Genomic DNA, 24,745 nt, shown 5'->3' with positions numbered 1-24,745 from the left:
GGTAGCACCCCGTGCCTTGTAACAAAACTGAGTATCGGTTACCTATTGCAGCATAACACATTACCCTAAAATTTAGTGACATAAAGCTATAGTGAGTACTTATTGTCTCAGAGTTTCTGTGGGTCAGGAATTTAGACTTAACTGGCTATTTCTAGGTTAGGATCTCGGGTCAGATTGCAGTCAAGATGATGTCAGGACTACAGTCATTTGAAGGCTTGACTAAGGCTGATAGATATGCTTCCAAGATGGCCTATTCACATGGCTGGCAAGTTGGTGCTGGCTGAGTAAGAACCTCATTTTCTTGCTGCATAGACCTTCCCGTAGAGACACTTGAGTGTCCTTATGACATGGCATCTAGAATTTTTCAGAGTAAGAGAGCAAGGTGAAAATTACAGTATTTTTTGTGAACTAGCCTCAAATGTCACATGTTGTCCCCGCCACCCTTCTCCATCCCCTCAGACATACAGTTGGGATGCCCTTTTTTCTAAATTATTTTTTAGTGCTTAAATATATATAAAATATCGTTTGCCATTTTAGCCACTTTTAAGGCACACCATCATTTTTGCATACCTGAAACTCTGTAGCCATTAAGCAGTAACTCTCCCCCCAGTCCCTTCTCCAAGCCCCTGGCAGTCTCTGTTCTGCCTTCTGTTTTTAGAAATTTGACTACTCTACATTCCTCTACATTCCTTATATAAGTGGAATATTCTAGAGTGTGTGTGTGTGTGTGTGTGTGTGTGTGTGTGTGTGTGTATACACACATACCACATTTGCTTATTCATTTATCTGTTGATGGACACTTGGGTTGCTTGTACGTTCTGGCTGTTGCAGATGAGTAATGCTGCTATGAACATGGGTTGGGTATACAAGTATCTCTTCAAAACCCTGTTTTCAGTTTTTGGGTATATACTCAGAAGTGGAATTGCTGGATCACATAGTGATTCTGTGTTTAATTTTTTGAGGAACTACTATACTATTTTCTACAACAGCTGTACTATTTTACGTTTCCACAAACAAGGTTTCTGCTTTCTCCACATCCTTACAACGCTCATTTTTTTGTTTTTGCTTTTCTCGGCAGTAGTTTTGTTCCTCGATTATGATACGTCACTTGGTCTTTGATTCTTTTATCTTTTCTTTTTCTTTCGAGTCATATCTTTATTTTATGTATGTATGTATGTATTATTAATAGACTTTATTTTTCTAGAGCAGCTTCAGGTTCACAGCAGAATTGAGCAGAAAATGCAGAGTTTGCACACAGCCCTCCCCACCCACACATATATACTCCCTTACCCTCAACATCCCTCACACTGTGGCATATTTGGTACAGTCAGTGAACCAACATGGACACATTATTATCAACCAAAGTCCATAGTTTACATTAGGGTTCACTCTTGATGTTGTACATTCTATGGGTTTTGACAAATGCATGTAGACACCACTAGAGTATCATACAGAATAATTTCATTGCCCTAAAAATCCCTTGTGCTCCATCTATTCACTCCTTTCTCCCCCTCTCCCTCTCCCCAAACCACGATTTTTTTTTATTGCTTCTGTAGCTGTGCCTTTTCCGGAATGTCATTTGGTTGGAATCATACAGTTTGTAGCCTTTTCAGACTGGCTTCTTTCATTTAGTAATATGTCTAAAGTTTTCTTCCATGTCTTTCATGGCTTGATAGCTCATTTCTTTTTTCTTTTTTCTTTTTTATTCACTGCACATACATTTTTAAATTTACATGTATGTACTGTTCATTGTTTCTAAGAACGTTTAGAGCTTTAGCTTTTTAAACTTACATAGTTATCAAAGGAATAAAGCCAACCACAAAATAAGAATTAATTCAAAAAGATACATACACCCTTCTTATTAACAGCAACATTACTTATAATTGCCAAGATATGGAAGCATCCTAAGTGCCCTTCAATAGTTGAATAGATAATGAAGGTGCAGCATATACATATGTAATGGAATACAACTTACCATAAGAAAGAAGGGTATTTTGCCATTTGTGGCCCTTCATTCACCTTTTTTTTCCACTTAAAAAACCAGAATTTTATAACTGGCAGAGACATTTCCATTACATCAAAAAACCCCAAAATACCTAGAAATAAACTTAACCAAAGAGATTACCTATACTCCGAAAACTGAAATGACACAAAGAAATGGAAAGCTTTCTTGTGCTCTTGGACTGGAAGAATCAGCACTATCAAAACGGCCACACCGCCCAAAGCGATCCGCCGATCCAGTGCAGCCCCCGCCAAAATACTCAAGGTACTCCTCAGAACTAGAACAGACAATTCCAGAATTTATAAGGAACCACAAACGACCCCAAACAGCCAAAGCAATCTTTTGTAGGTCTTTTTTTCCTCCTTTTTGTTTTCTTTTTCTTATGGTTTGATGACTAGAGAAAGTCGTCTAACATTTGTTGTAAAGTTGGTTTGGTGGTGCTGAAATCTGTTAGTTTTTGTTTATCTGTGAAGCTTTTGATTTCTCCATCAAGTCTGAACGAGAGCCTTGCTGATAAGAGTATTCTTGGTTGTAAGTTTTCCTCTTTCATCACTTTCAGTATATTATGCCACTGCCTTCTGACTTGTAGAGTTTTGCTGAAAAATCAGCTAATAATCTTATGAGAGTTCCCTTCTGTGTTATTTGTTGTTTTTCTCTTGCTAATTTTAATATTTTCTCCTTATCCTTAATTTTTGTCAATTTGATGACTATTTGCCTTGGTGTGTACCTCTTTGGATTAATCCTGTGTGGTACTCTGTGCTTCCTGGACTTGGGTGACTGTTTCCTTTCCCAAGTTGGGAAAGTTTTCAGTGATTATCACTCTAAAAATCTCAGGTCCTTTCTCCCTCTCTTCTCTTTCTGGGACCCCTATGATGTGAGTATTAGTATGCTTCATGGTGTCCCAGAGTTCTCTTACACTGTCCTCATTTCTTTATTATTGTATTATTTAATTATTTTATTTTGGCAGGGGGTGGAGGAGGTAATTAGGTTTATTTATTTTTGGAGGAAGTACTGGGGATTGAACCCAGAACCTCATGCATGCTAAGCATACACTCTACCACTGGAGCTATACCTTTCCCCCATCCTCATTTCTTTTCATTCTTTTTTTTTTTTTTTTCTGTTCTGTAGTGGTGATTTCCAGTGATCTGTCTTCTAGCTCACTGATCTGTTCTTCTGCCTCATTTAGTCTATTCTTGGTTCCTTCTAGTGTGTTACTCATTTCAGTGATTTTATTCTTCAACTCTGGGTATTATTTGTATTTTCCAGCTCTTTGCTAAAAACTTCACTCTGTGCATCTGTATGCCTCTTGAGTTCTCTGAACATCTTCACCATCATTACTTTAAACTCTTTCTCAGATAAATTGCCTATCTCTTCATCACTTATTTCTTTTTCTGGGATTTTATCTTATGCCTTGGCCTGGGTAGTATTCCTTTGCCACTTCATATTGTCTATCTTTCTATGTGTTTGTGGATTCCTTCCATAGACTTTGAAATTGTTGTTTTCTTATTTCTGGTATCTGCCCCTGGTGGATGAGGCTGGACTAGAGGCTTATGCAGGTTTCCTGGCAGGTGGAGCTAATTCCTGCCCACTGCTGGGTGAAGCTTGGTTCTGGACCTCTGGTTGGTAGGACTGTGTCTAGAGGTCTTTGTGGCTTAGGAAGTCTGTGTTCCCACCCTTTATGTTTTTTGGCCTGAGGCTTCTCTACAGGCTGTTGGATGGGGCTAGGTCTTCATGCTAATGATCCAATAAAGGTGGCAGCCTCCAGGAAAGCTCATGTAGAGAATATTCCTAGAATATCCACCGCCAGCTTTTATGTCCTCTGGGTGAGCCGCAGCCGTTCCCCATGTCCCCAGGAGACCCTCCAAATCCAGCAGGCAGGTCTGGTCCAGGTTTCTATGAAATCACTGCCTCTGCCCTTTGACCTGGCACACATGAGTTTCCATGTACAATTCCCAAGCAAATGGAGTCTCCGTTTACCCCAGTCCTGTGGGGCTCCCAGATCCAAGCCCTGCTGGCCTTCAGAACCAGATGTCCTGGGGCCTCGTTCTCTTCCTTAGGGCTCTCACTCCTGTGGGAGGGCCTCTGGGACTTCACTCTTCTTCAGCGTGTGGGTCGCCCTCCCAGGGGTCTGGGGCTGAATTATATCGCGAGTATGCCCCTTCTACTGTTCTGCTGTGGTTCCCTCTTTATGTTCCCAGTTGCAGAAGGTCTTTTTTGCTAGGTTCCAGTCTTTCGATGGTTGTGTAGCATTCAGTTGTGGTTTTGTTGTAGTGGCGAGGAGAGGTGAGCTCATCGTCCTGCCAGTCTGCCATCTTGACTGGAAATCCCAAGACTCATTTTCCATAGTGCAATGCAAAGAGGGCCAGATGACGTTTGCTCATGCAGTCTGTTGCGTTGCAGTGGAGGGACCCTGAGTTTGGGGCACCTGAATTAGTAAGCAGGGCCACCTTTTGCTCCTAAAGTAGACATTCTATCTTCTAAGTCTGATCTTTGTGCAAACAACCTTGAAAAGATAGTTTAGAACAATGGGCAAGTCATTGCCTCACTCACAAGACCCACAGAAATAGTACAGATACACGTAGAATTGTCTGTGACAATCCTCAAATTATGAGGATTAATACAGTGTTTATTTTTCATTCACAGCTAAGTCCAAAACAGATGTTCTTGATTGGCAGACAGCTTTCTTATAAGCCATCAGCCTTCTTTTCATTGCTGCTTCTGTGGCTCCCGTGTTCACTTGCATTATTCTCTGGAAGCGGAAGGAGCATGGATGCTAAATACTTGGGGTTAAGGACCAGGACAAGAGGTGACACACATCATTTTTCATTCAGATTGCATATGACTTGAACCCAGTTAAATGCCACATCTGACTGCAAAGGAAACTGGCAAATGGCTAGTTTTTGTTTTGTTTTGTTTTGTTTTTTGTTTGTTTTTTGAGTAAGAAAAAGAAATCGGTTTGGTGAATAGCTAGCTGACCATCTCTACCTCATTTTAGCCCATTGTTTTGGTTAAGCCATGTATCATTATAAAAAATTCAGAAGCAGCAGAGCATTTTAAAAAATTCAAGTTAGTTTTAAAATACCCACTCCGAGGGGGAGAGTATAGCTCAGTGGTAGAGTGCATACTTAGTATGCATGAGGTCCTGGATTCAATCCCCAGTACCTCCATTAAATAAATAGACATAAATAAATAAATCTAATTACCGCCCCCGCTCAATACTCACTGCAGAATCCACCATCCAGAAATAGTCATCGTTACTACTAAGTACACGTTTCCAGATTTAAAATATATGTGGAGAGAGACAAAAGGATGGTTAGATCAATAAAAATACTAAAATGATATAATACTGTTACTTTTTAAAAATATTTAAGTTGGATTTACTTGGCTACATAGATGAAAAAGAAAGTGAAGTAAAATAGATGACATTGAACTTCAAATAAAATTTCCTTCTCACAAGAGATATTATTTCCTTAAATTTATACCTTTAAGTTAATAATAGAGATTGTAAAATAAAACAGGAAGCATTGACAGGTAAGATTGTCTTTTCAGTTCAAATTCTTTCAGCTAAAACAGAATACTGCTAAAGCATTAGGAAATTTATTGTTTTGCATAAGACTTTCAGAGACTTTTCTAAGATTGGTCAATTTAACAATAACCAGTTCAGTGGTGACAGGATATTTTGTGTGTGTGTGTGTGTGTCTCTTGGCTTTTCTAGTCATGGTTGCCAGGTCACTCCAGTTGTTCCAGGGGTCTTGGTCTAACACATGAGCGTCTAAAGGCAGGAAGGGAGAATTTTTTAAGAGAGAACATTCCCAGCCATCTCATAGAAAATTTTCCCTTCTGTTTTATCCTGACCTAAATCTATCCCAGACCTAAAACAGTCAGTGGCTAGTGGAGGGTAGACTTACCTAAATTGACTTAGGTACACCATGTTCACCTCTGGGCTGGAGTATGAGGATGTGAGAGGGTGATTGGCCAACGGAAAAAAAAAAAAGTGTGAGCCAGTGATATTATATACAGCCAAGATACCATTCAAAAATTAGAACAAGACTTTCCATTATGAACAAACTCAGAGAATACAGGTCCTAAGAACTTACTCTTAAAAAAAGTCACTAGACAGTAAAGTTCTGCCAATTTAATGATATAAAGAACTCACTGGAGACGCTGTGGTGAAAGAACTGGTAGTGACCATCTAACAAATTTAAATTAAATACAGAACAAATACCTAAACAACTCTGAGAGCTGTGTTTACAGAAGAGAATGTCTTAGACCTGAAAAATAACGTAAAGGTCTTTAAAAAACAAACAAAGCAAATGGCAGGAAAGGAGAGAAGCATGGGGATACAATTGGCCTTCCCCAGCAAGGGATCAGTACAGATTCTTCAGAACACGAAACAAAACATAACGGTTTCTACCAAACTGTAATCATGCATAAATCCCTTCCTTGTAGACAAAGTCTCTGGTTTTCTTTGGCCAGTCACCCTCCTTGTGTAGTTTTATTCATTTATTTATTAAATTTATTTTTTATGGAAATAATATAGTTGACATACAATACTATATTAGTTTTAAATGTACTACATAGTGATTTGACAGTGACATACATTATGCAATGATCACCGTAAGTTTAGTAACCATCTGTCCCCATACAAAATTCTTAAGCATATTATTAACCATATTCCTTATGTTGTATGTAACATCTCCCTTGCTTATTTATTTTATAACTGGAAGTCCTGTCCTCCCTGATCAGGCTCAGTTTGTTCTCTGCATCTGAGTGTTTTCGTGTTGGTTTGTTTGTTTGGTTTTTAAAGTCCACATGTAAGTGAAGTCACACAGTAATTATCTATCTCTGTCTGACTATTTAACTTAGCATGATACCCTCTAGATCCATTCATGTCATAAAATGGCAAGATTTCACCTTTTTTTAATGGCTGAGTAATATTTCAGTTTAATGCATGTAGCACATCTTTTTTATCCTTTCGTCTGTTGATGGCCACTTAGGTTGCTTCCGTATCTTGGCTACTGCAAATAATACTGCAGTGAACATTGTGCATTTATCTTTTCAAATTAGTGTTTCTGTTTTCTTTGGATAAATACTCAGAAGTGAAATTGCTGGATCATGTGGCAATTCTATTTTTAAGTTTTTGAGGATCCTCCATATTGTTTTCCACTGTGGCTGCACCAGTTTGCAATCCCACTGATACAGGGGCTCTCTTTTCTTTGCATTCTCACCAACACTTGTTATTTGTTGTCTTTCTATGGCTATTTTAACAGGTATGAGGTGGTATCTCATTGTGGTTTTGATATGCATTTCCCTGATTGTTAGCGATGTTGAGGATCTTTTCATGTGTCTTCTGGCTATTTGTATGTCTTCTTTGGAAAAATGTCTGTTCAAATCCTCTGCTCACTTTTTAGTTGGCTTGTTTGTTTCTTGGATATTGAATTGTATGATTTCTTTGTATATTTTGGATATTAACCCTTTATCAGATACATTGTTTCCAAGTATCTTCTTCCATTCAGTAGGTGACCCTTTTCATTTCACTGATGATGTCCTTCACTATGCAAAAGCTTTGATGTAGTCCCATTTGTTTATTTTTGCTATTGCTTCTCTTGCCTGAGGAGACATCTGGAAAGATACTGCTAAAGTCAGTTTTCATGTTTTCTTGTAGTTTTATATTTTCAGGTCTTCTGTTTAAATCTTTAATCCATTTTGAGTTTGTTTTTGTTTTTAGTGTAAGAAAGTCCAGTTTGATTCTTTTGCATGTAGCTGTCAAGTTTTTATAACATCATTTATTGAAGAGGCTGTCTTCCCCATTGTGTATTCTTGCTGCCTTTGTTTCAGATTAATTAACCGTATAAGCATGGGTTTATTTCTGGGCTCTCTACTTTGTTCCATTGATCTATGTTTCTTTCTGTTTTTGTCCTGGCACCACAGTTTTGATTACTATAGCTTTGTAGTATACGTTGAAATCAGGTCCTATGACACCTCCAGGTTTGTTCTTCTTTCTCAGATTTCTTTGGTTCCTTGCATAAATTTCAAAATTTATATCATGTTAACCATTTTTCTAAATCTCTGAATGTTCTTTTAGAACATGCTTTTTTAGTGGCCATTCTGTATGGTTGGATAATAATTTTTTCAACCACGCCTGTGTTGTTTGATATTCAGATTGTTTTCAAGTTTTTTGTCATTGCAAATAGTAATATAATAAACTGTATTTAACCTCTGTTCACATCCTAGAGGTGAAATTACTAGGACAGGGAACTTTTTTTTATTGTTTCCGACTCTTTTAAAATGGTCCTTTGAATATTTACATTCTCTCTAGTAATGTATGCAATTGCTCATTTCACTGTAACTTGGACAACATTGGGTCTTATTATAAAAAAAAACAACAATTTTGATCACTAGGTAAGTGAGGAATATTACCTTCAGTTCTTTAGTGGTTGAGTTGCACATTTTTTTGTTACTGTTTAGTTAGTGACTTGTTTCTTTTGTGAATTGCCCTTTACACATTGTTTTATGGCATATATATTTTTCTTATTGATTTACTAAACATTTTAAACCACTAAAATACAAAACATAATAACTTTCACTCATTTCTGTTTGTTTTTCACTTTTTAATGGTATTTAAATTGGTAAGTTTTGAATTTGAATAGCAAAAACTGCCTTTTCCCTTTCTGATTTTTTACTTTGTTTCTATTGCTTAGAAAAGTCTTTCCTTCCAGTTTTAAAAAATAGTTTCTACCAGCCTCTTAGATTATCTTAATCTTTTTTTTTTAGCACTTTAAAATAATCCATCTGGATTTTGTTTTATTCTGCATGAGATACTTTCCCCTAAATTATTAACCAGTTTTTCTAGTACCATTATTAAGTAATTTCAATCTTACCTTGCTGATTTTGGAATCCTGTCTGTCATATGCTAAATATTTATATGTAATTGAATCTTTTCCTAGAATTTCCTTTTGTTCCATTGATCTATTAAAGTCAGCCTTTCTCTTTAGTGTGAAAGTCATTAAACTGCTTTGATTTGTATTTTACAGCCCATTAAATAGAAAATAATCTATTCACAGTCTCTGTCACTGAGCATTTGCTATCCTCATCTCAGGATACATTTCTTGATGCATCACATAGGACCAGAGCTCTGTATTATTCCATGATGACTTACATATACTCAGTTTTCACACTTGTACACATGCGTACTTTACTTTTTACTCTCATGTGCTTTCCAAGTTTGTAGACTTTGTCTAGTGTCATTCAGGGTCATTCTCTATGAAATTATCCCAGTTCTTGTACTCTTTGAAGAGTAAAGCCTAGTATGGGAAGCAGAACATGAAAGAGGAGAGAAAAGTTCCTTTACTTTTATGGGAGAAAATTACTGATGGAGAGCTTACGGACAAGGATCATTTGAATTCAATATTTTATAAACTAGATTGTGTAACTATATTTGTTATTTGGGTGAATAAAAAAAGCTAATGTGTGCTACTTTTAATTTGTACTTTCTTAAATTCCCATGACCCAGTTGTGAATCCTAGTCTTGTTTTAGTTATCTACTGTTGCTTGATAAACCACCCCACAACTTTAACGGCTTATAGTAGGCATGGCTCAACACAAACAGTTCATCTTTCCTCCAAATGATATAACCTGAGGTCGCTAATGAGGCTAACCCTCAGCTGGTGGCTGGCTGGGTGATCGAGGACAGTCTTATTTACGTGTCCAGAGTGAGCTGGCTGTACGATGGGGTACCTAAGCCCTTCTGCGTTTAGCCTCTCAGGAGAGTGTGAACTGACTGTTTACATGACTGGGATCTAAGGGGACAAAAGTGAAAGCTACACAAGACTTCATAAAGCTCTAGGCTTCTGAAATTGTACATCACTTCTGTCACATCTTCTTGGCCAAAGCACAAGGCTAACCCAGGCTTGTGGGGGTGGGGAAGTAGACATCTTAAAATGGGAGGGGCAGTAACATCCTGTTACAAAGAATTGGAGGCTTGATTCTTTGGTGGTTTTTATTATGATATGTCACAGTTAAGATAAATTTATAGTGAAAAAGGTTTTTTTTAAGTCTGAACAAAAACTATTATTGTGTTATTTTACATTTTCCTTTGCTAAAGTATTAAGATTGCATTCAAGAAATGTCTGAAATACCTTATGTACTTAAATCAGGGATTAAAAACAGAAAGTGGCAGTACTTGGGAAGTATAGTAAAACAGCTATCCTTAATATTTATGTTTTTTGTTTTGCTGGTGTGTAATCTCTTTTGGGGCAAGGCCAATGATATTTTTTCATGCCTTGACTGGTGCTGTGAATGGTTACATTTAAGTACTGTGAGAAATAAGTTGAATTAACTCTTTAAATCCTAGTGAATTTCATATCCAGTACTGACTAAAACAATTGAGAACAATTTGGTTAAAATTTTTTGACATTAAATAAAGTTGGGCTCCTAATATTTAATTAATTTCTTATTAACTGAATTCCTTTTTATATTCAGTTCATCAGTTTTAGCAGAGATAACAATTCATCTGTTTTCTGGGTAAACCTAGGAAAAAATATCTTTCCTGAGTTTCTGTGCCCTGATTTGTAGTCTCTGGGCCACAGGCTTTCATGCATGTTGATGGAGAATCTGACACTATTCTGATGTGACAGTGCATGTCATAGTGCTGTATAAATTTTAAAGTACTGTTTATAAAATGTGCACAAAAGCATTTGGTGTTTTTAACAGAACAAAAATAAAGTTTGCTGGATATAAATGTAGCAAATAATTGTAGACTTCAGTTGTTTGTGTATTATTTTAGGTTGGTCAAGGATAAGGGAGCTGAAGTCACCTTAAAATAATTTATACTAACATTACTGTATTTTATCTGTTTATATATATTTTTAATATATAGTAATACCATAAGTATATTGCTAGTATTGTCTATATATAAAATAACATGATTGTGATTTAGAAGTGGTTTAGTTATTTTTTGACAAGTATTCATTAGCGTTTTAAATTACTTAAACACAATTACAGAGGAATCTCATCTTTATTATATACATGGGTTATGATTTAAATTTAAATTGGATTTTACTTCTCTTCATTTTTAGAAATATAAAGAAAAGGATAAACACAAACAAAAACACAAGAAGCAACCAGAACCATCACCTGCACTGGTTCCTTCCTTGACTGTTACTACAGAAAAAGTAAGTTTTAAGTGCTGTATTTTGTTTTATATAATAACTAGTTATATACTGACTTTCTACCTTTAATCTGGTTATGTGCTGAATTTTGAAAATACTTGAGGAAGTGTCCTGGTTCCTTCTAACCATTTCTACCTCTCTAAGCCTAGTCAGGCACTTAGGTTTCCCATTTTAGTCCTTTATTCTGCTGTTTACTCTGTGCTCATTTCTGAAGAATGTTAAATGAGGATAACAAATGGGAGGCATCACTTAGATTCTGGCTTCACCATTTACTGACTGATCTTTTAGGTTAATTTAACTTCTTTGTACCTCAATTTCATCATATATAAAATGGAGGAAATAATTGTTGGAACTGAATGAGATAATCCATATAAGGCAGAACAGTGTCTGATTCGTAGTAAATATTAATTGGTAAATGTTAAATATTATTAAGATTATTATCATGTGGTTAACATGAAAGCAAATGAGACAGAGGGAGGTGCAGGGCCATGCAGTAGGAGATGAGGCCAGGGCGAGAGGCCAGTCATGCAGGGCTGTGTAAGCTAGTGGAAGGACTTAGTTTTTAGTCTGAGTGAAAAGTGAGCCATTGGAGAGTTCTGAACTTAATATAACATGGTCTGACTTAGGTTTTGTAAAGACTTGTGGCTGCTTCATTGTAGATGGACTATAGAGTCAAGAATGAAAGAAGAGAGGCCATGAGGTTATTGAAATAATCCAGAAAGAAATGGTGCTGATGCCGGAGGGTGGTGAGAGGTGATCAGATGCTGAATACATTTAAAAGAGGAACCCACAAAACTTTCTTATAAGTAAGATGAGAGGTGTAAGAGAGGATTCTAAGATGATTGCAACAGTGTTAGCCTAGATCACTAGAAGGAATGGAACTGATATTAACAAAGATGTGAAAGCCTGTGGGTGTGGTAGGTTGAGGGTAAGATGAGTTTCGGGTATGGTATTTATGTTCTTTTTTTTTTATTTAATTAAAAATTTTTAATACTTATTTTTATTTATTTGTTTGGTGGGGGAGGTAATTAGGTTTATGTATTTATTTATTTTAATGGAGGTACTGGGGATTGAACCTAGGACCTCATGCATGCTAAGCTACTGAGCTACACCCTCCCCACCTTGATTGTTTTTTTTATTACTGAGTTTTGTGAGACATTATACATTCTGGATACAAGTCCTGCATCATACACATTATTTGCAGATATTTCTCGCACTCAGTGGCTTAAGCAGACATTCTTAATTATGTTCATTATATACATTTTTTATATGTTTTCTTTTTATAATTTTTGTATTTTTATGTTTCTCATTTAGGTCTTTGGTCCATTTTAAGTTTTTTTTTGCGAAGATGTGAGTTATACATCATAGTTTACTATATATAGATACCCAGGTTGTCTAGAACCACTTTTGAACAGACTGCTTTGAATATAGATACCCAGGTTGAATATAGATACCCAGGTTGTCTAGAACCACTTGTTGAACAGACTGCTTTGTCCACTGAATTGCCTTTACCCCTGTTTGTTGACCATGTATGTATGGGTCTATTTCTGGACTCTGTTCATACCATAATATCTTGATTACTGTAGCTTGAAGTCAGGTAAGGCACACCTTCCAACTTTGTTCTTCTCCCTTAGAGTCGTTTGGGCTATTCTGCATCCTTTGCATTTTTATATGAATTTTAGAATCAGATTGTCAAGTTGTAGAAGTAAATCTGCTGGTACTTTGACTCAGACTGCATTGAATTCTACAGATCATTTTGGGGGAGAATCATATCTTAACAATATTGAGTCTTCTGATCCATGAACACAGTATATCACCTCATTTACGTACGTTTTTAATTTATCTCAGCAGTGAGTGTTAAAGGTTTTGTACATCTTTTTCCAGCTCCATCTCTGAATATTTTTGTATTTTTTTATTCTGTTTTAGTCTTTTAAAATTTCAGTTTCTGATTATTCCTTGCTAGTGTATAGAAATAACATTTTTGTGTTTTTGTATGTTGCTCAAGTATCCTGCAGTCTTGATGAAAATTTATTATTTCTAGTAGCTTATTGATTCCATTGGATTTTCTTCTAGATGATCATGCCAACTATGAATGAGACAGTTTTACTTCATCCTTTCTAATCTAGATGCCTTTTATTTCTTGTTATTCCTGTTAGAATCCCCAGTGCAATGTTGAATAGAAGTGGTGAGAGTGAGTATCTTTGCTTTTCTTGATCTTTAAAAGAAGCATTTAATCTTTTAACATTACATATGATGTTGAGGGAATTTCCTTCTGTTCCTGTTATGCTGAGTTTTTTTAATCAGCCGTGAATATTAGATTTTGTCAGTACCTTTTCCATATATTTTTAGTTTTTATTTTTTGATTGAAGCATAGTTGATTTACAATACTATGTTTCAGGTATACAGCAAAGTGATTCAGTTATTGTGCATACATTATTTTTTCAGATTATTTTCCATTATAGGTTATTACAAGATATTGAATATTGTTCCCTATGTTATACAGTAAGTCTTCATTTCTTTTCGTTTTTTTCCCTAACATTTTATTTATTTTTTTGTGGGAGAGATAATTAGGTCTATTTACTTATTTTTAGAGAGGGTACTGGGGATGAACCCAGGACCTTGTGCATGCTAAGCAGGCGCTCTACCTCTTGACTATGCATACCCTCCCCCCAGATCCTCGTTTCTTATCAATTTCATATATAATAGTGTGTATCTGTTAATCCTATATTCCTGATTTATCCCTCCCCTCTTTCCACTTTGGTAATCATAAGTTTATTTTCTATGTCTGTGACTCTGGTTCTGTTTTGTAAGTAGATTCATTTGTATTATTTTTTAGATTTCACATATAAGTGATATCATTTATTTGTCTTTCTCCTTCTTCACTTCACTTAATATATTCTCTAGGTCTATCCATGTTGCTGCAAATGGCAATATTTCATTCTTTTTTTCCATAACTGAGTGGTATTCAATTTTTATATACACACACACAACCACCCCACATTGTCTTTATCCATTCATCTGCTAATGAATACTTTGGTGGCTTCCATGTCTTGGCTATTGTAAACAGTGCTGCTGTAAACATTGGGGTGCGTGTATCTTTTAAAATTAGAGTTTTCATCTTTTCTAGATATAAACTCAGGAGTGGGATTGCTGGATCATATGCTAGCTCTATTTTTAGTTTTTAAAGAAGTCTCCATACTATTTTCCATAGTGGTTGCACCAGTTTACATTCCCACCACCAGTGTTAAGAGGGTTTCCTATTCTCCATACTCTAGCGTTTATTATTTGTAGACTTTTTGATGATAGGTATTCTCACCAGTGTGCGGTTATACCTTGGGTGGTTTTGGTTTGCACTTCTCTAATAATTAGTGATGTTGAGCACCTTTTCGTGTGCCTGTTGGCCATCTGTATGTCTTCTTTGGAGAAATGTCTGTTTAGGTCTTCTACCCATTTTTTGATTGGGTTGTTTGTTTTTTTGATGTTGAGTTGTATGAATTGTTTGTGTATTTTGAAAATTAACCCCTTGTCTGTTGCATCATTTGTAAATACTTTCTCCCGTTCTGTAGACTGTCTTTTTGTTTTATTGATGGTTTCCTTTGCTGTGCGAAAGCTTTTAAGTTTGATTGGTTCTCATATGTTTATTTTTGCTTTTATTTCTTTTGCTTTGGGAGACTGATCTAAGAAAATACTGCTATGATGTATGTCAGAGAATGTTTTGCCTATGTTCTCTTCTAGGAGTTTAGTGGTGTCATGTCTTATTTTTATGTCTTTAAGCCATTTTGAGTTTATTTTTGTGTATGATGTGAGGGATTGTTCTAATTTCATCGATTTACATGAGTTATGGTTCAGCTTTCCCAACACCACTTGCTGAAGAGATTGTCTACGTATTTTTAATAGATATATTGATAGGATTTTCTTCTCTTCTGAATCTGTTAATATGATGAAGTACATTGCTTAATTTTCCAGTGTTAAGCCAAACTTGCATTCCTGGGATAAATCCCACTTGGTCTTGATGTATTACCATCTTTATTTACTGTTTAATTCAACTTTTAGAAATTGTAAAGGAATTTTTGTATATGTATTCATTAGGGATATTGGCCCATAGTTTTCTTTTCTTACGATGTCCTTGCATGGTTTTGGTGTCAAAGAATGCTGGCCTTGATAAGATGAGTTGCAGATATTCACTCTTACTCACTTTTCACAAAGAGTTTATCTAAATTTGGTATCATTTTTCAGTGTTTGCTAGAAATCACTTTTATTAAAGTCATCTGGGCCTACAGTTGTCTTTAGGCAAAGGTTTTAAACTATAATTCCATTTAAAAAAATGATATATGGCTATTCAGTTATCTATTTCTTCTTGTGTGAGCTTTGGCCATTTATATCTTTTTTCTTCCTAACCAGGCTGACTAGCTGGTTATGAATTTTATTCATCTTAAATTATTACCTTTGGGTCCAGTGATTTTTCTCTATTTTTTTTTATGTTTTATATTTTAGTGATTTCTGTTCTGATTTTATTTTTTCCATTTTGCTGCTTACTTTGGGTTTCCTCTACTCTTTTCTAATTTCTTAAGGTGCAAGATCATGAAATTTCTTTGACAACTTTCTTTTTTCTAATATAGGCAGCTTAAAAAATACTTTTTCTTTTTTTAAAGCAGCTTCAGATTCACAGAAAAATTGAATGGAAAGTACTGAGATTTCCCATATATCCCTTGTTCCCACATACACCTTCTCCCAGCATTAGCATCCCACACCAGACTGTACATTTGTTACAGCCTACGAACCTACATTGGCACATCGCTATTGCTTAAAGTCCGTAGTTGACATGAGGGTTCACTTTTGATTTTTTACAGTCTGTTCTGTGGGTTTTAACAAATGTATAATCACATGTATCTGCCATTATAGTATCCTACAGGCTAGTTTCACTACCATAAAAATCTACGTTCTACCTCCTCCTTCCTCCCAAGCCCTTAGAACCACCAATCTTTATGCTGTCTCCATAATTTTGCCTTTTCTAGAATGTCATATAGTTGGAGTATATATGTAACGTTTTCAGACTAGATTTTTTTAACTTAATGATATGCATTCAAGATTCATCTGTGTTTTTTTAAGGCCTGATAGCTGATTTTGTTTTGTTTTCTGCGACTGAATAATATTCCATTGTCTGGATGCACCACGTTTATTTATCCATTCATCTACATACAGAAGGATATCGTGGTTGCTTTGAAGTTTGGCAATTATGAAAAAAGCTTCTGTAAACATCTGTGTGCCGATTTTTGTGTGAACATAATTTCTCAGTTTGTTTGGGTAAAGAACAAGGAGTGTAATTGCTGGATTATATATTTAGTTTTATAAGAAACTACCAAACTGTTTTCCAAAGTGGCTGAATTGTTTTGCATTTTGACCAGCAGTGAATGAGACTTCCTTTTTCTTTACACCCTCACCAGCCTTTGGTGTTATCAGTGTTGTTTAAATTTGCACTTATCTGTTGACAAGATGCGGAGCACTTTTTCTTACGCTTATTTGTCATTTATATATCTTATTTGATGAGGTTTTTGGCCCTTTAAAAAATCAGGTTGATTGTTTTCTTATGGTTGACTTTCAAGAGTTCTTTATATATTTTGGATAACAGTTTTTTTTTTAATCAGATATGTCTTTGTTATATATTTTCTACCAGTCTATGGCTTATCGTTTCATTTTCTTTATGGTGTCTTTTGCATAGTTGAAGTTTTTAATTTTAATGAAATCCGGTTTACCGGTTCTTTCTTTTGTGGATTGTCCTTTGGTGTTATAGTTAAAAAGTTATCACCAACTGTTTTCTTCTGTGTTATTTTCTAGGAGTTTTATGGTTTTCTGTTTTACATTTAGGTTTGAGATCCAGCTTGAGTTAATTTTTGTGCAGGGTGTAAGTTCTGTGTCTAGATTCATTTTTGTTGCATGTGGGTATCTAGTTCTAATGCCATTTGTTGGTAAGCCTATCTTTGCTTTATTGTATTGCTTTTGTACTTCTTTCACAGAGCAATTGACTTTTTTATTTTTTAGGGTTTTTTTTTTTTTTTAAACTGAAGTAAAGTTGATTTACAATGTTACATTAGTTTCTGGTCAGTTGACTATGTGGTTCTGTTTCTGGCCTCTCTATTTGTTCCTTTGATCTAGTTTTTTATTCTTTGCCAATACTATACTGCAGCTTTATAGTGAATCTGAAATTGAGTAATGTCAGTACTCCAACTTCATTCTTGTTCTTCAATATTTTGTTTGCTATTTTGCCTCTTTATGTATACTTTAAAATTAGTTTGTCAGTATCCACACACACACAAGATGTCAGAATTTTGAGTGAGATTGTATTGAATCTAGATCAGGTTGGGAGGAACTGACAAATTGATGACATTGGCTTCTTGTTTATGAAGTTGGAATATCTTTTCATTTAATTATTACTTAATTTGGTTTATCAAAGTTTTGGTTCATCATATACACCTTATACGTATTCTGTTTGGTTTTAACCTAAGTATTTAATTTTGGAGAGCTCTGTTGTAAATATGATTGTATTTTTAATTTCAAATTCCACTTGTTCCTTGCTGGTGTATAGGAAAGCAATTTTCTTTTTTATAGTAATCTTATGTTCTGCAATCTTCCTATAATCACTTATTAGTTCCAGGAATTATTTTGGTCAGTAATTTTCTGCATAGACAATTATGCCATCTTTGAAAAAGGACAGTTTAATTTCATTCTTCCTAATCAATATATGGCTTACTTTCTTTTCTTGTCTTATTACATAAACTAGGACTTTCAGTGTGATGTTGAAAAGGAGTGGTGAGAGGAAGAATTCTTGCCTTGTTCTTGATACTAGTGAGAAACCTAGTTTCTCACCATTAAGTATGATGTTAGCTCTAAGTTTTTTGTGCATATTCTTTATCAAGTTGAGGAAGTTCCCCTTCTTTTTCTAGTTTACTGAGTGTTTTACTGTAAAGGGGTGTTTGTCAAATGCTTTGTCTGCATCTATTGATATGATGTGTGATCTTTCATCTTTACATCTTGATGTGATGGATTATATTAATTTTTGAATGTTCATTCAGTCTTGCATCCCTAGGATAAATCCCACTTGATTGTGGCATATAGTTCTTTTTATATATCTTTGGATTTGATTTGCTAATTTTTTGTATAGAATTTTTACATGTATGATATGAGAGATGTTGTTCTGTAGTTTTCTTTCTTGTAATGTCATTATCTGTTTTGATTTTATACTAAAGCTGGCCTCATAGAATGAGTTAGGAAGTATTCTGCTTCTGTTTTCTGGACGAGGTGATAGAGAATTGATATAATTTCTTCCTTAAATACTTGGTAGAATTCACCAGTGAACCCTTGGTGCTTTCTGGTTTGTGGGGCAGGTTAAATTATTGATTCAATTTCCTTAATAGATATAGGCCTGGTACAGATTGTCTGTTTCTTTTTGTGTGAATTTTAGCAGCTGTGTCTTTCAAGGAATTGATCCATTTCATCTAGATTTTCAAATTTATGGGCGTGGAGTTGTTCATAATATTCCTTGATTATCCTTTAATGTCTGTGAGATCTGTAATTTTGTTCCCTCTTTCATTTCTTATGTTAGTACTTTGAGTCCTCTCATTTTTCTTAGTTGTCTTGACTAGAGGTTTATGAATTTTCTATGTATTTTTAAAGAGCCAGCTTTTGGTTCTGCTAATTTTCCTCTATTGATTTTGTTTTCATTTCATTGATTTCTGCTTTAATTGTCATTTTATCTTTTCTTCTACTTGTTTTGATTTAATTTGCTGCTTGCTTTCAGTTTCCTGAAGAAGCTGAGATTACTGATTTAAGGTCTTTTCTAACATAGCATTCAATGCTATAAATTTTCCTTTAAGCACTGCTTTTGCTGCATTCCACACATTTTGAAGTTGTGTTTTCATTGTTGTTTAATTAAAATTTTCTCTTGAGCTTTCTCTTTGACTCATTTGTTATGTAGAATTGTGCTGTTTTACCTCCAGGCATTCTGGGATTTTTAGCTATCTTTCTGTTAATTGATGTCTAGTTTAATTTTATTGTGATCTGAGAGCAGACATTATATGATTTCTATTCTTTAGAATTTGTTGAGTTGTGTTTTATGGCTCAAGATGTGTTCTGTCTTGGTGAATATTCTACATGAGCCTGTAGTCTATAGATGTCGATTGTATCCACTTGATTAATGGTGTGGTTCAGTTCAAGTATGTACTTACTGATTTTCTGCCTACCAGGTCTGTCCATTTCTGGTAGAGGGGTGTTAAATCTCCAACTATAGGAGTAGATTAATGTATTTCTCCTTGCAGTTCTATCAATTTTTGCTTCATGTATTTTAATGTTATGTTGTTAGGCACAAACACATTAATAATTGTTGTGTCATCTTGTGTTGTGTCACCTTTCTTTTTATATAATGCCACTCTTTATCCCTGTTAATTTCCTGCTGTGAAAGCTGTGTCTGAAATACAGCTATTTTCACATTGTTTTGATTAGTGCTTACATGGTATTCTTTTTTCCATCCTTTGATTTTTTTTTAAGTCACTATGTGTCTCTATATTTAAAGTGGATTTCTTGTAGACAGCCTGTACTTAAGTCTTAATTTTTGATCCCCTGTCAATTTCTGTCTTTTAACTGCTATATTTAGACCATTTATGTTTAGGGTGATGATACAATTAGGCTACTCTCTATCAAATTTGCTACAGTTTTTTATTTGTTGTCCTTGATCTTTGCTCCTGGTTTTGTCTTCCACATGTTTTCTACCTTTTGTGGTTTTAATTGAATGTTTTATATGATTCTATTTTCTCTTGTTTCTTAATATACCAGTTATACTTTTTTCCCTTTATGGTTGCCTTTGTGTTTGCAGTGTATCTTTATGGCATATCTTAAGTCCACTTTCAACTAACATCTATGTTGTTTCATGTAGTTACAAGTAACTTATTACAAAATATTCCTAATTCCTCCCTCCCATCTTTTCTGTCAGTCCTGTCAGTCATTTCATTTATACATAAGCATATATATGCATTAGACTATATAATCAGACACATTGCTTCTATTACTCTTTTGAACAGACTGTTAGCTCAATTAAGAATAAGAAAAATCATAATTTTTATTTTATCTTCATTGTCTCATTCTCTGATGCTCTTCTTTTCTTTATGTAAATCCATGTTTCTGACCTGTTTCATTTTCCTTCTCTCTGAGGAACATTTCATGTTTCTTACAAGGTAAGCCTACTAGCAACAAATTCCCTCGGTTTTTATTCTGAGAAAGTCTTTATTTTTACTTTTGAAGGATAGTTTTGCAGGGTACAGAATTCTAGATTTTTTTTTCCTCTCAACACTTTAAATATTTCGTATCACTTCCTTCTTGGTTGCATTGTTTTTGAAGAGAAGTCAAACTTAATTCTTTGTTCCTTTATAGGTAAGGCTTTTTCCCCTTCTGGCTTCTTTCAGGTTTTTTTTTTTTCTTTCTTTCTTTCTTTTTTCTTTTATCTTTGCCTTCCTGCAGTTTGAATATAATATGCCTAGGTTTCTTTTTGTTTGTTTAGTTGGTTTTTGGTGTTTATCTTCCTTGGTATTCTCAGAGCCTCCTGGATCTGTCATTTAGTTTCTCACATTAATTCGGGGGAAATTCTTAGTCATTATTGCTTCAAATATTGCATCTGCTCCTTTCTTTTCCTTGTAGTATTCCTATGTTACACCTTCTGTAGTTGTCCTGTGGTTCTTGGATATTGTTCTGTGTTACTTTTTTTTCTCTTTGCATATCATTTTTGGGAGTTTCTATTTTCATATCCTCAATATATGAATATATATATATATATTATTTAAGGCACGGGCTTTATTAAGAGCATAATAAATACCTTGGCATATTTCAGAATTGTTCATGTCTGTGTCCCCACCCCCTCCCCAGAAGCGTCAGTGTGTTTTTCTTCTGATACTCACTGTCAAGACTTGAGAGAACTCTTGGAGGTAAAACTCAAAGTCTGAGGGAACCCCTATGACTGGGTCCTCCTAGAGTTTTAATCTCTCAGGCTTGTCCACACTGAGCCTTCAGCAACTTGTGAATTACAGTTGAGGTTTTCCTACCCTGATGCTGGAGGTTTCTGCTTGGGTATGCTGTGATTCTCTGTCAGTCTAATTTTGGGGGCAGTGGTTTACCCTGTGACCACATTTCTCTGATGGATCTAAAAAGAGTTATTTATCTTTCAGTTCGTTAGGCCTTTTACTTGTCAGGATGGAATGAAGACTTCAAAGTACCTTACAAGCTGACCAGAATCTAGAATTGCATATAATATGGACATTTAATGCTGCAGACTTTGTTCTAAGCACCACTTATGAATTATGATATGTTGTATGTTCATTTTTACTTACTTGAACTAAAACCTTAAGATTTCCTTTTGATTTCTTCTTTGACCATGGGTTACTTAGAAGTATTGTATTTACTTTTGAAATATTTGGAGGTTTTTCACATGTCTTCTTTATTATTGATTTCTCATTTAGTATCTTTGTGTTATATAATTCCTTTAAAAGTTTTAAAGATATTTTTAATGATACAGAATGTGGATTATCTTGTTCAGTAGTCTGCGTTTTTCAGAAGAATGTGTATTTTGCTCTTAATAAATGTAGTTTTTCTATAAATGTCAATTATCAGTTAGGTCACATTGACTTATTTAAGTTCTTTATATCCTTAATTTTTTTGTCTACTTGTCAGTTATTGAGAAAAGAATATGACCCTCTCTTACTGTAACTATGGATTTTGCTATTCTTTTTATTTTGTCAGTTTTTGCTTCATTTATTTTGTAGGTCTCTTATTAGTTGCAGACACATTTAGGATTTTTATATCATCTTGTTGAATAGACATCTTTATCCTGGTAATAGTCCTTGTTCTGAAAGGTACTTTGATATTAATATTGTGAATACAGCTTTCTTTGGATTAGTGTTAGATTGATATGTCTTCCTCATACTTTTAATATCTTTATGTATTTATATTTAAAATGGGTTTTTTGTAGGCATAATATCTTCAGTTTTTTTCTGTTACAATCTCTGCCTTTCAATTGGCATTTAATATGTATATTTTACTTATTGATATGGTTGTATTTAAATGTCATTTGCTAATTTTTAAAAAATTGAAGTACAGTCAATTACAATGTGTCAGTTTCTAGTGTACAGCACAGTGTCCCAGTCATGCGCATATATTGCTAATCCTTTTTAATTTGCCCATTATTTCTCATCTTATTTTCTTTCTTTTTCTCATTGAATATTTTTTATGATTCTATTTTGGCTAATTAATAATAGTTCTTTTATTATTTTATTAGCTGTTTTTAGGTTATAGGATATATCTTTAACTTATCAGAGTCCGCCTTCAAGTGATATTATGCCATTTTACATATTGTGTAAGAACCTCGCAGCACAACTTCCATTCCTACCCTTTTGGCTTTGGGCCTGTTTTTGTTATATTTTAAGTCTTACATATTTTATAAACTTCACAGTTAAGTATTATTTTTGCTCTAAATCAATTATTAGTTATCTGTTGTCTTTGAAAGAGAAATAATTTTAAAGTCTTTCATATTTATCCATGTAATTACTGTTTTTAGTGCTCTTAAAGACAACTTTTAGCCCTTACTATGTTGTTAACTGCTGGTGATTCTTTCATCTTTTTTATCTGAAAAGCAATTATCTTGCCTGTGTTTTTGAAAGGTATTTTAGCTCGCTATAGAATTCTAAGTTGTTAATAGTTCAATAATTTCAGTTTCTTTTAGTACATTGAAGATTTTACTCTTTTACTCTCTAGCTTGCATCTTTTTCTTGAGAAATCTGTTTTCATCCTTATCCTTGTTTCTTTAGCACATAAGGCACCGTTTTCAGGGACCCTCTGGGTGCTCTTATCATTTTCTCTTTATTGTTGGTTTTTAGTGATAAGCCATTTGATTATGGTATGCAATTCATGGAGTTTTCTTCATGTTTCTTGTACTTGGGGTTAGTACTGCAGGTTTATAGTTTTAGTCGAATTTTGTAATTTTCCTGCTGTTATTTCTTTAAAGTATTTTTTCTCCTATTATTATTTTAAGTATTCCCTTTCTGCCTCCCCTCCTGCTCTTTTTTGGGTATTCTAATAACATGTAAATTAGACTGCTTAGTGTTGTTCCACAGCTCACCGACCACCCTCCCACCCCACCAAAAGTAATCATTCTTTCTGTGCTTCATGGTTGATAATTTGTGCTGTATTCTAAGAATTGGGCTAATGAAAAATGTGTGACTTTTATGAGAGATTTGAATAGTACATAATTAAAAAAAAATTTAACTGGCATCACTATATTTCATCATGTTTTTAGAAGAAACAGCTATCAGTTGTTTTCCTTCCTGCCTGCCTCTTTGTCTCCATCATGGATTACAGATTTTTATAGAATAACCTAAGGCAACCATACTTTTAAAAAATAGTAACTGCCATTTCTTTGATTACCTATGATATAGTCATTGTTTAATTCTGAGTCTAATTAAAATTTTTTGCTTGAAATTAGAAATATTTTTTGTTCCTAAATAATACTGCTTAGTAGGCATATGGATATTTTATCTTACCTGAGGATTAATAGTTGTAGTTAGCCACAAAATAAAAATCAAACATTTTCTGAATGTCTATTTTAGAACATTTATTAAGTTGCCTGTAAATCACAATATATAGACCAAAGTGTTCATGCACTTCTTTAGAGACTGTCAGTATAACCAGATATACAATTTTATTTCTGGTGGAAAAGGAAAAAGAAAAAAAAGCAAGGCTGTATTTTACTTAGTTGAGTACCGGTTGAAGTAGTTAGTTTGCATTTTATGGTCAATTTATTTGAAAAATACGTATTTTTAAGCACTTACATTGCTCTTAGGGCAGTGTGATGCTTATACTGTGACAGTTATTTAGATTGTGAACCTGAGGAAACAGGTTTGTGATGTTGGGGGCCTGCTCGCTGTGTCTTAGCTGCCCCTCATTTTACTTCCTCTGCTCTCTTGCTTTTGAGTTAATTGTGTGTTAGTAATAGAATTCTACCGTACCATATTATTTAGATAGCATATTAATGAAACAAATGTTTTTAAATTAATTTGCAAACATGGAGTTAGAAGTCTCTCTTTGAATAAAATCTATATAGCCTTTTATTCCTTTTCATTATGTATAATTTTTTTCTTAACTGTTAGAATCTTCAGATACAGTTTTTTTTTCATTATTAAGAAACCTGTAGTATCTTTTGAAACTTAAAAGGTGTTGAGGTTTTTGAAAAATGAAATGTTACGGTTTTATTTAATATGATTTTGTCACTGAAATTTGCTTACTTTTCTTTCATACTTTTTCTTCCAAATGTCCTATTTTCATTAGATTATGAGCATATTTATTCTTCAGGGGTAAGCAAGGATATTCTATTAAATGACTGGAAAGATTGATCAACCCTAATTTAGATTGATATGTGAAAGCAAATAGCATATTTCTGTTGTTGGTGTTCCATAAAATTTTCTCTCTTTTTCCTTAGACACATAGACAAAGTACTTGACTGAAGAACACCACAACACCACTGTATTTTCTTTAGGTGACT

At 34.4% G+C, this 24,745-nt stretch overlaps 1 protein-coding gene across 17 annotated transcripts in view; it reads left to right on the top strand.

Annotated features, from left to right (window-relative positions):
• The window catches only part of MLLT10 (MLLT10 histone lysine methyltransferase DOT1L cofactor), a 160,177-nt gene that overhangs the window by 78,380 nt on the left and 57,052 nt on the right, over nt 1–24,745 (top strand). For all 17 annotated transcript variants that reach the window (XR_004189140.2, XM_031676410.2, XM_031676409.2 and 14 more), the window contains one exon: nt 11,080–11,175. Coding sequence is in view for 16 of the 17 variants with exons in the window: in XM_031676410.2 (XP_031532270.1) it covers nt 11,080–11,175 (96 nt within the window). In the remaining variant the exon portion in view is untranslated. The remainder of the gene's footprint in view (nt 1–11,079; nt 11,176–24,745) is intronic.

Source organism: Vicugna pacos, chromosome 35 (genome assembly GCF_048564905.1).
Source record: "Vicugna pacos chromosome 35, VicPac4, whole genome shotgun sequence".
Taxonomy (NCBI): domain Eukaryota; kingdom Metazoa; phylum Chordata; class Mammalia; order Artiodactyla; family Camelidae; genus Vicugna; species Vicugna pacos.
The sequence above is the reverse complement of the archived record's forward strand: the minus strand, read 5'-3'. Positions and strand labels throughout refer to the sequence as shown.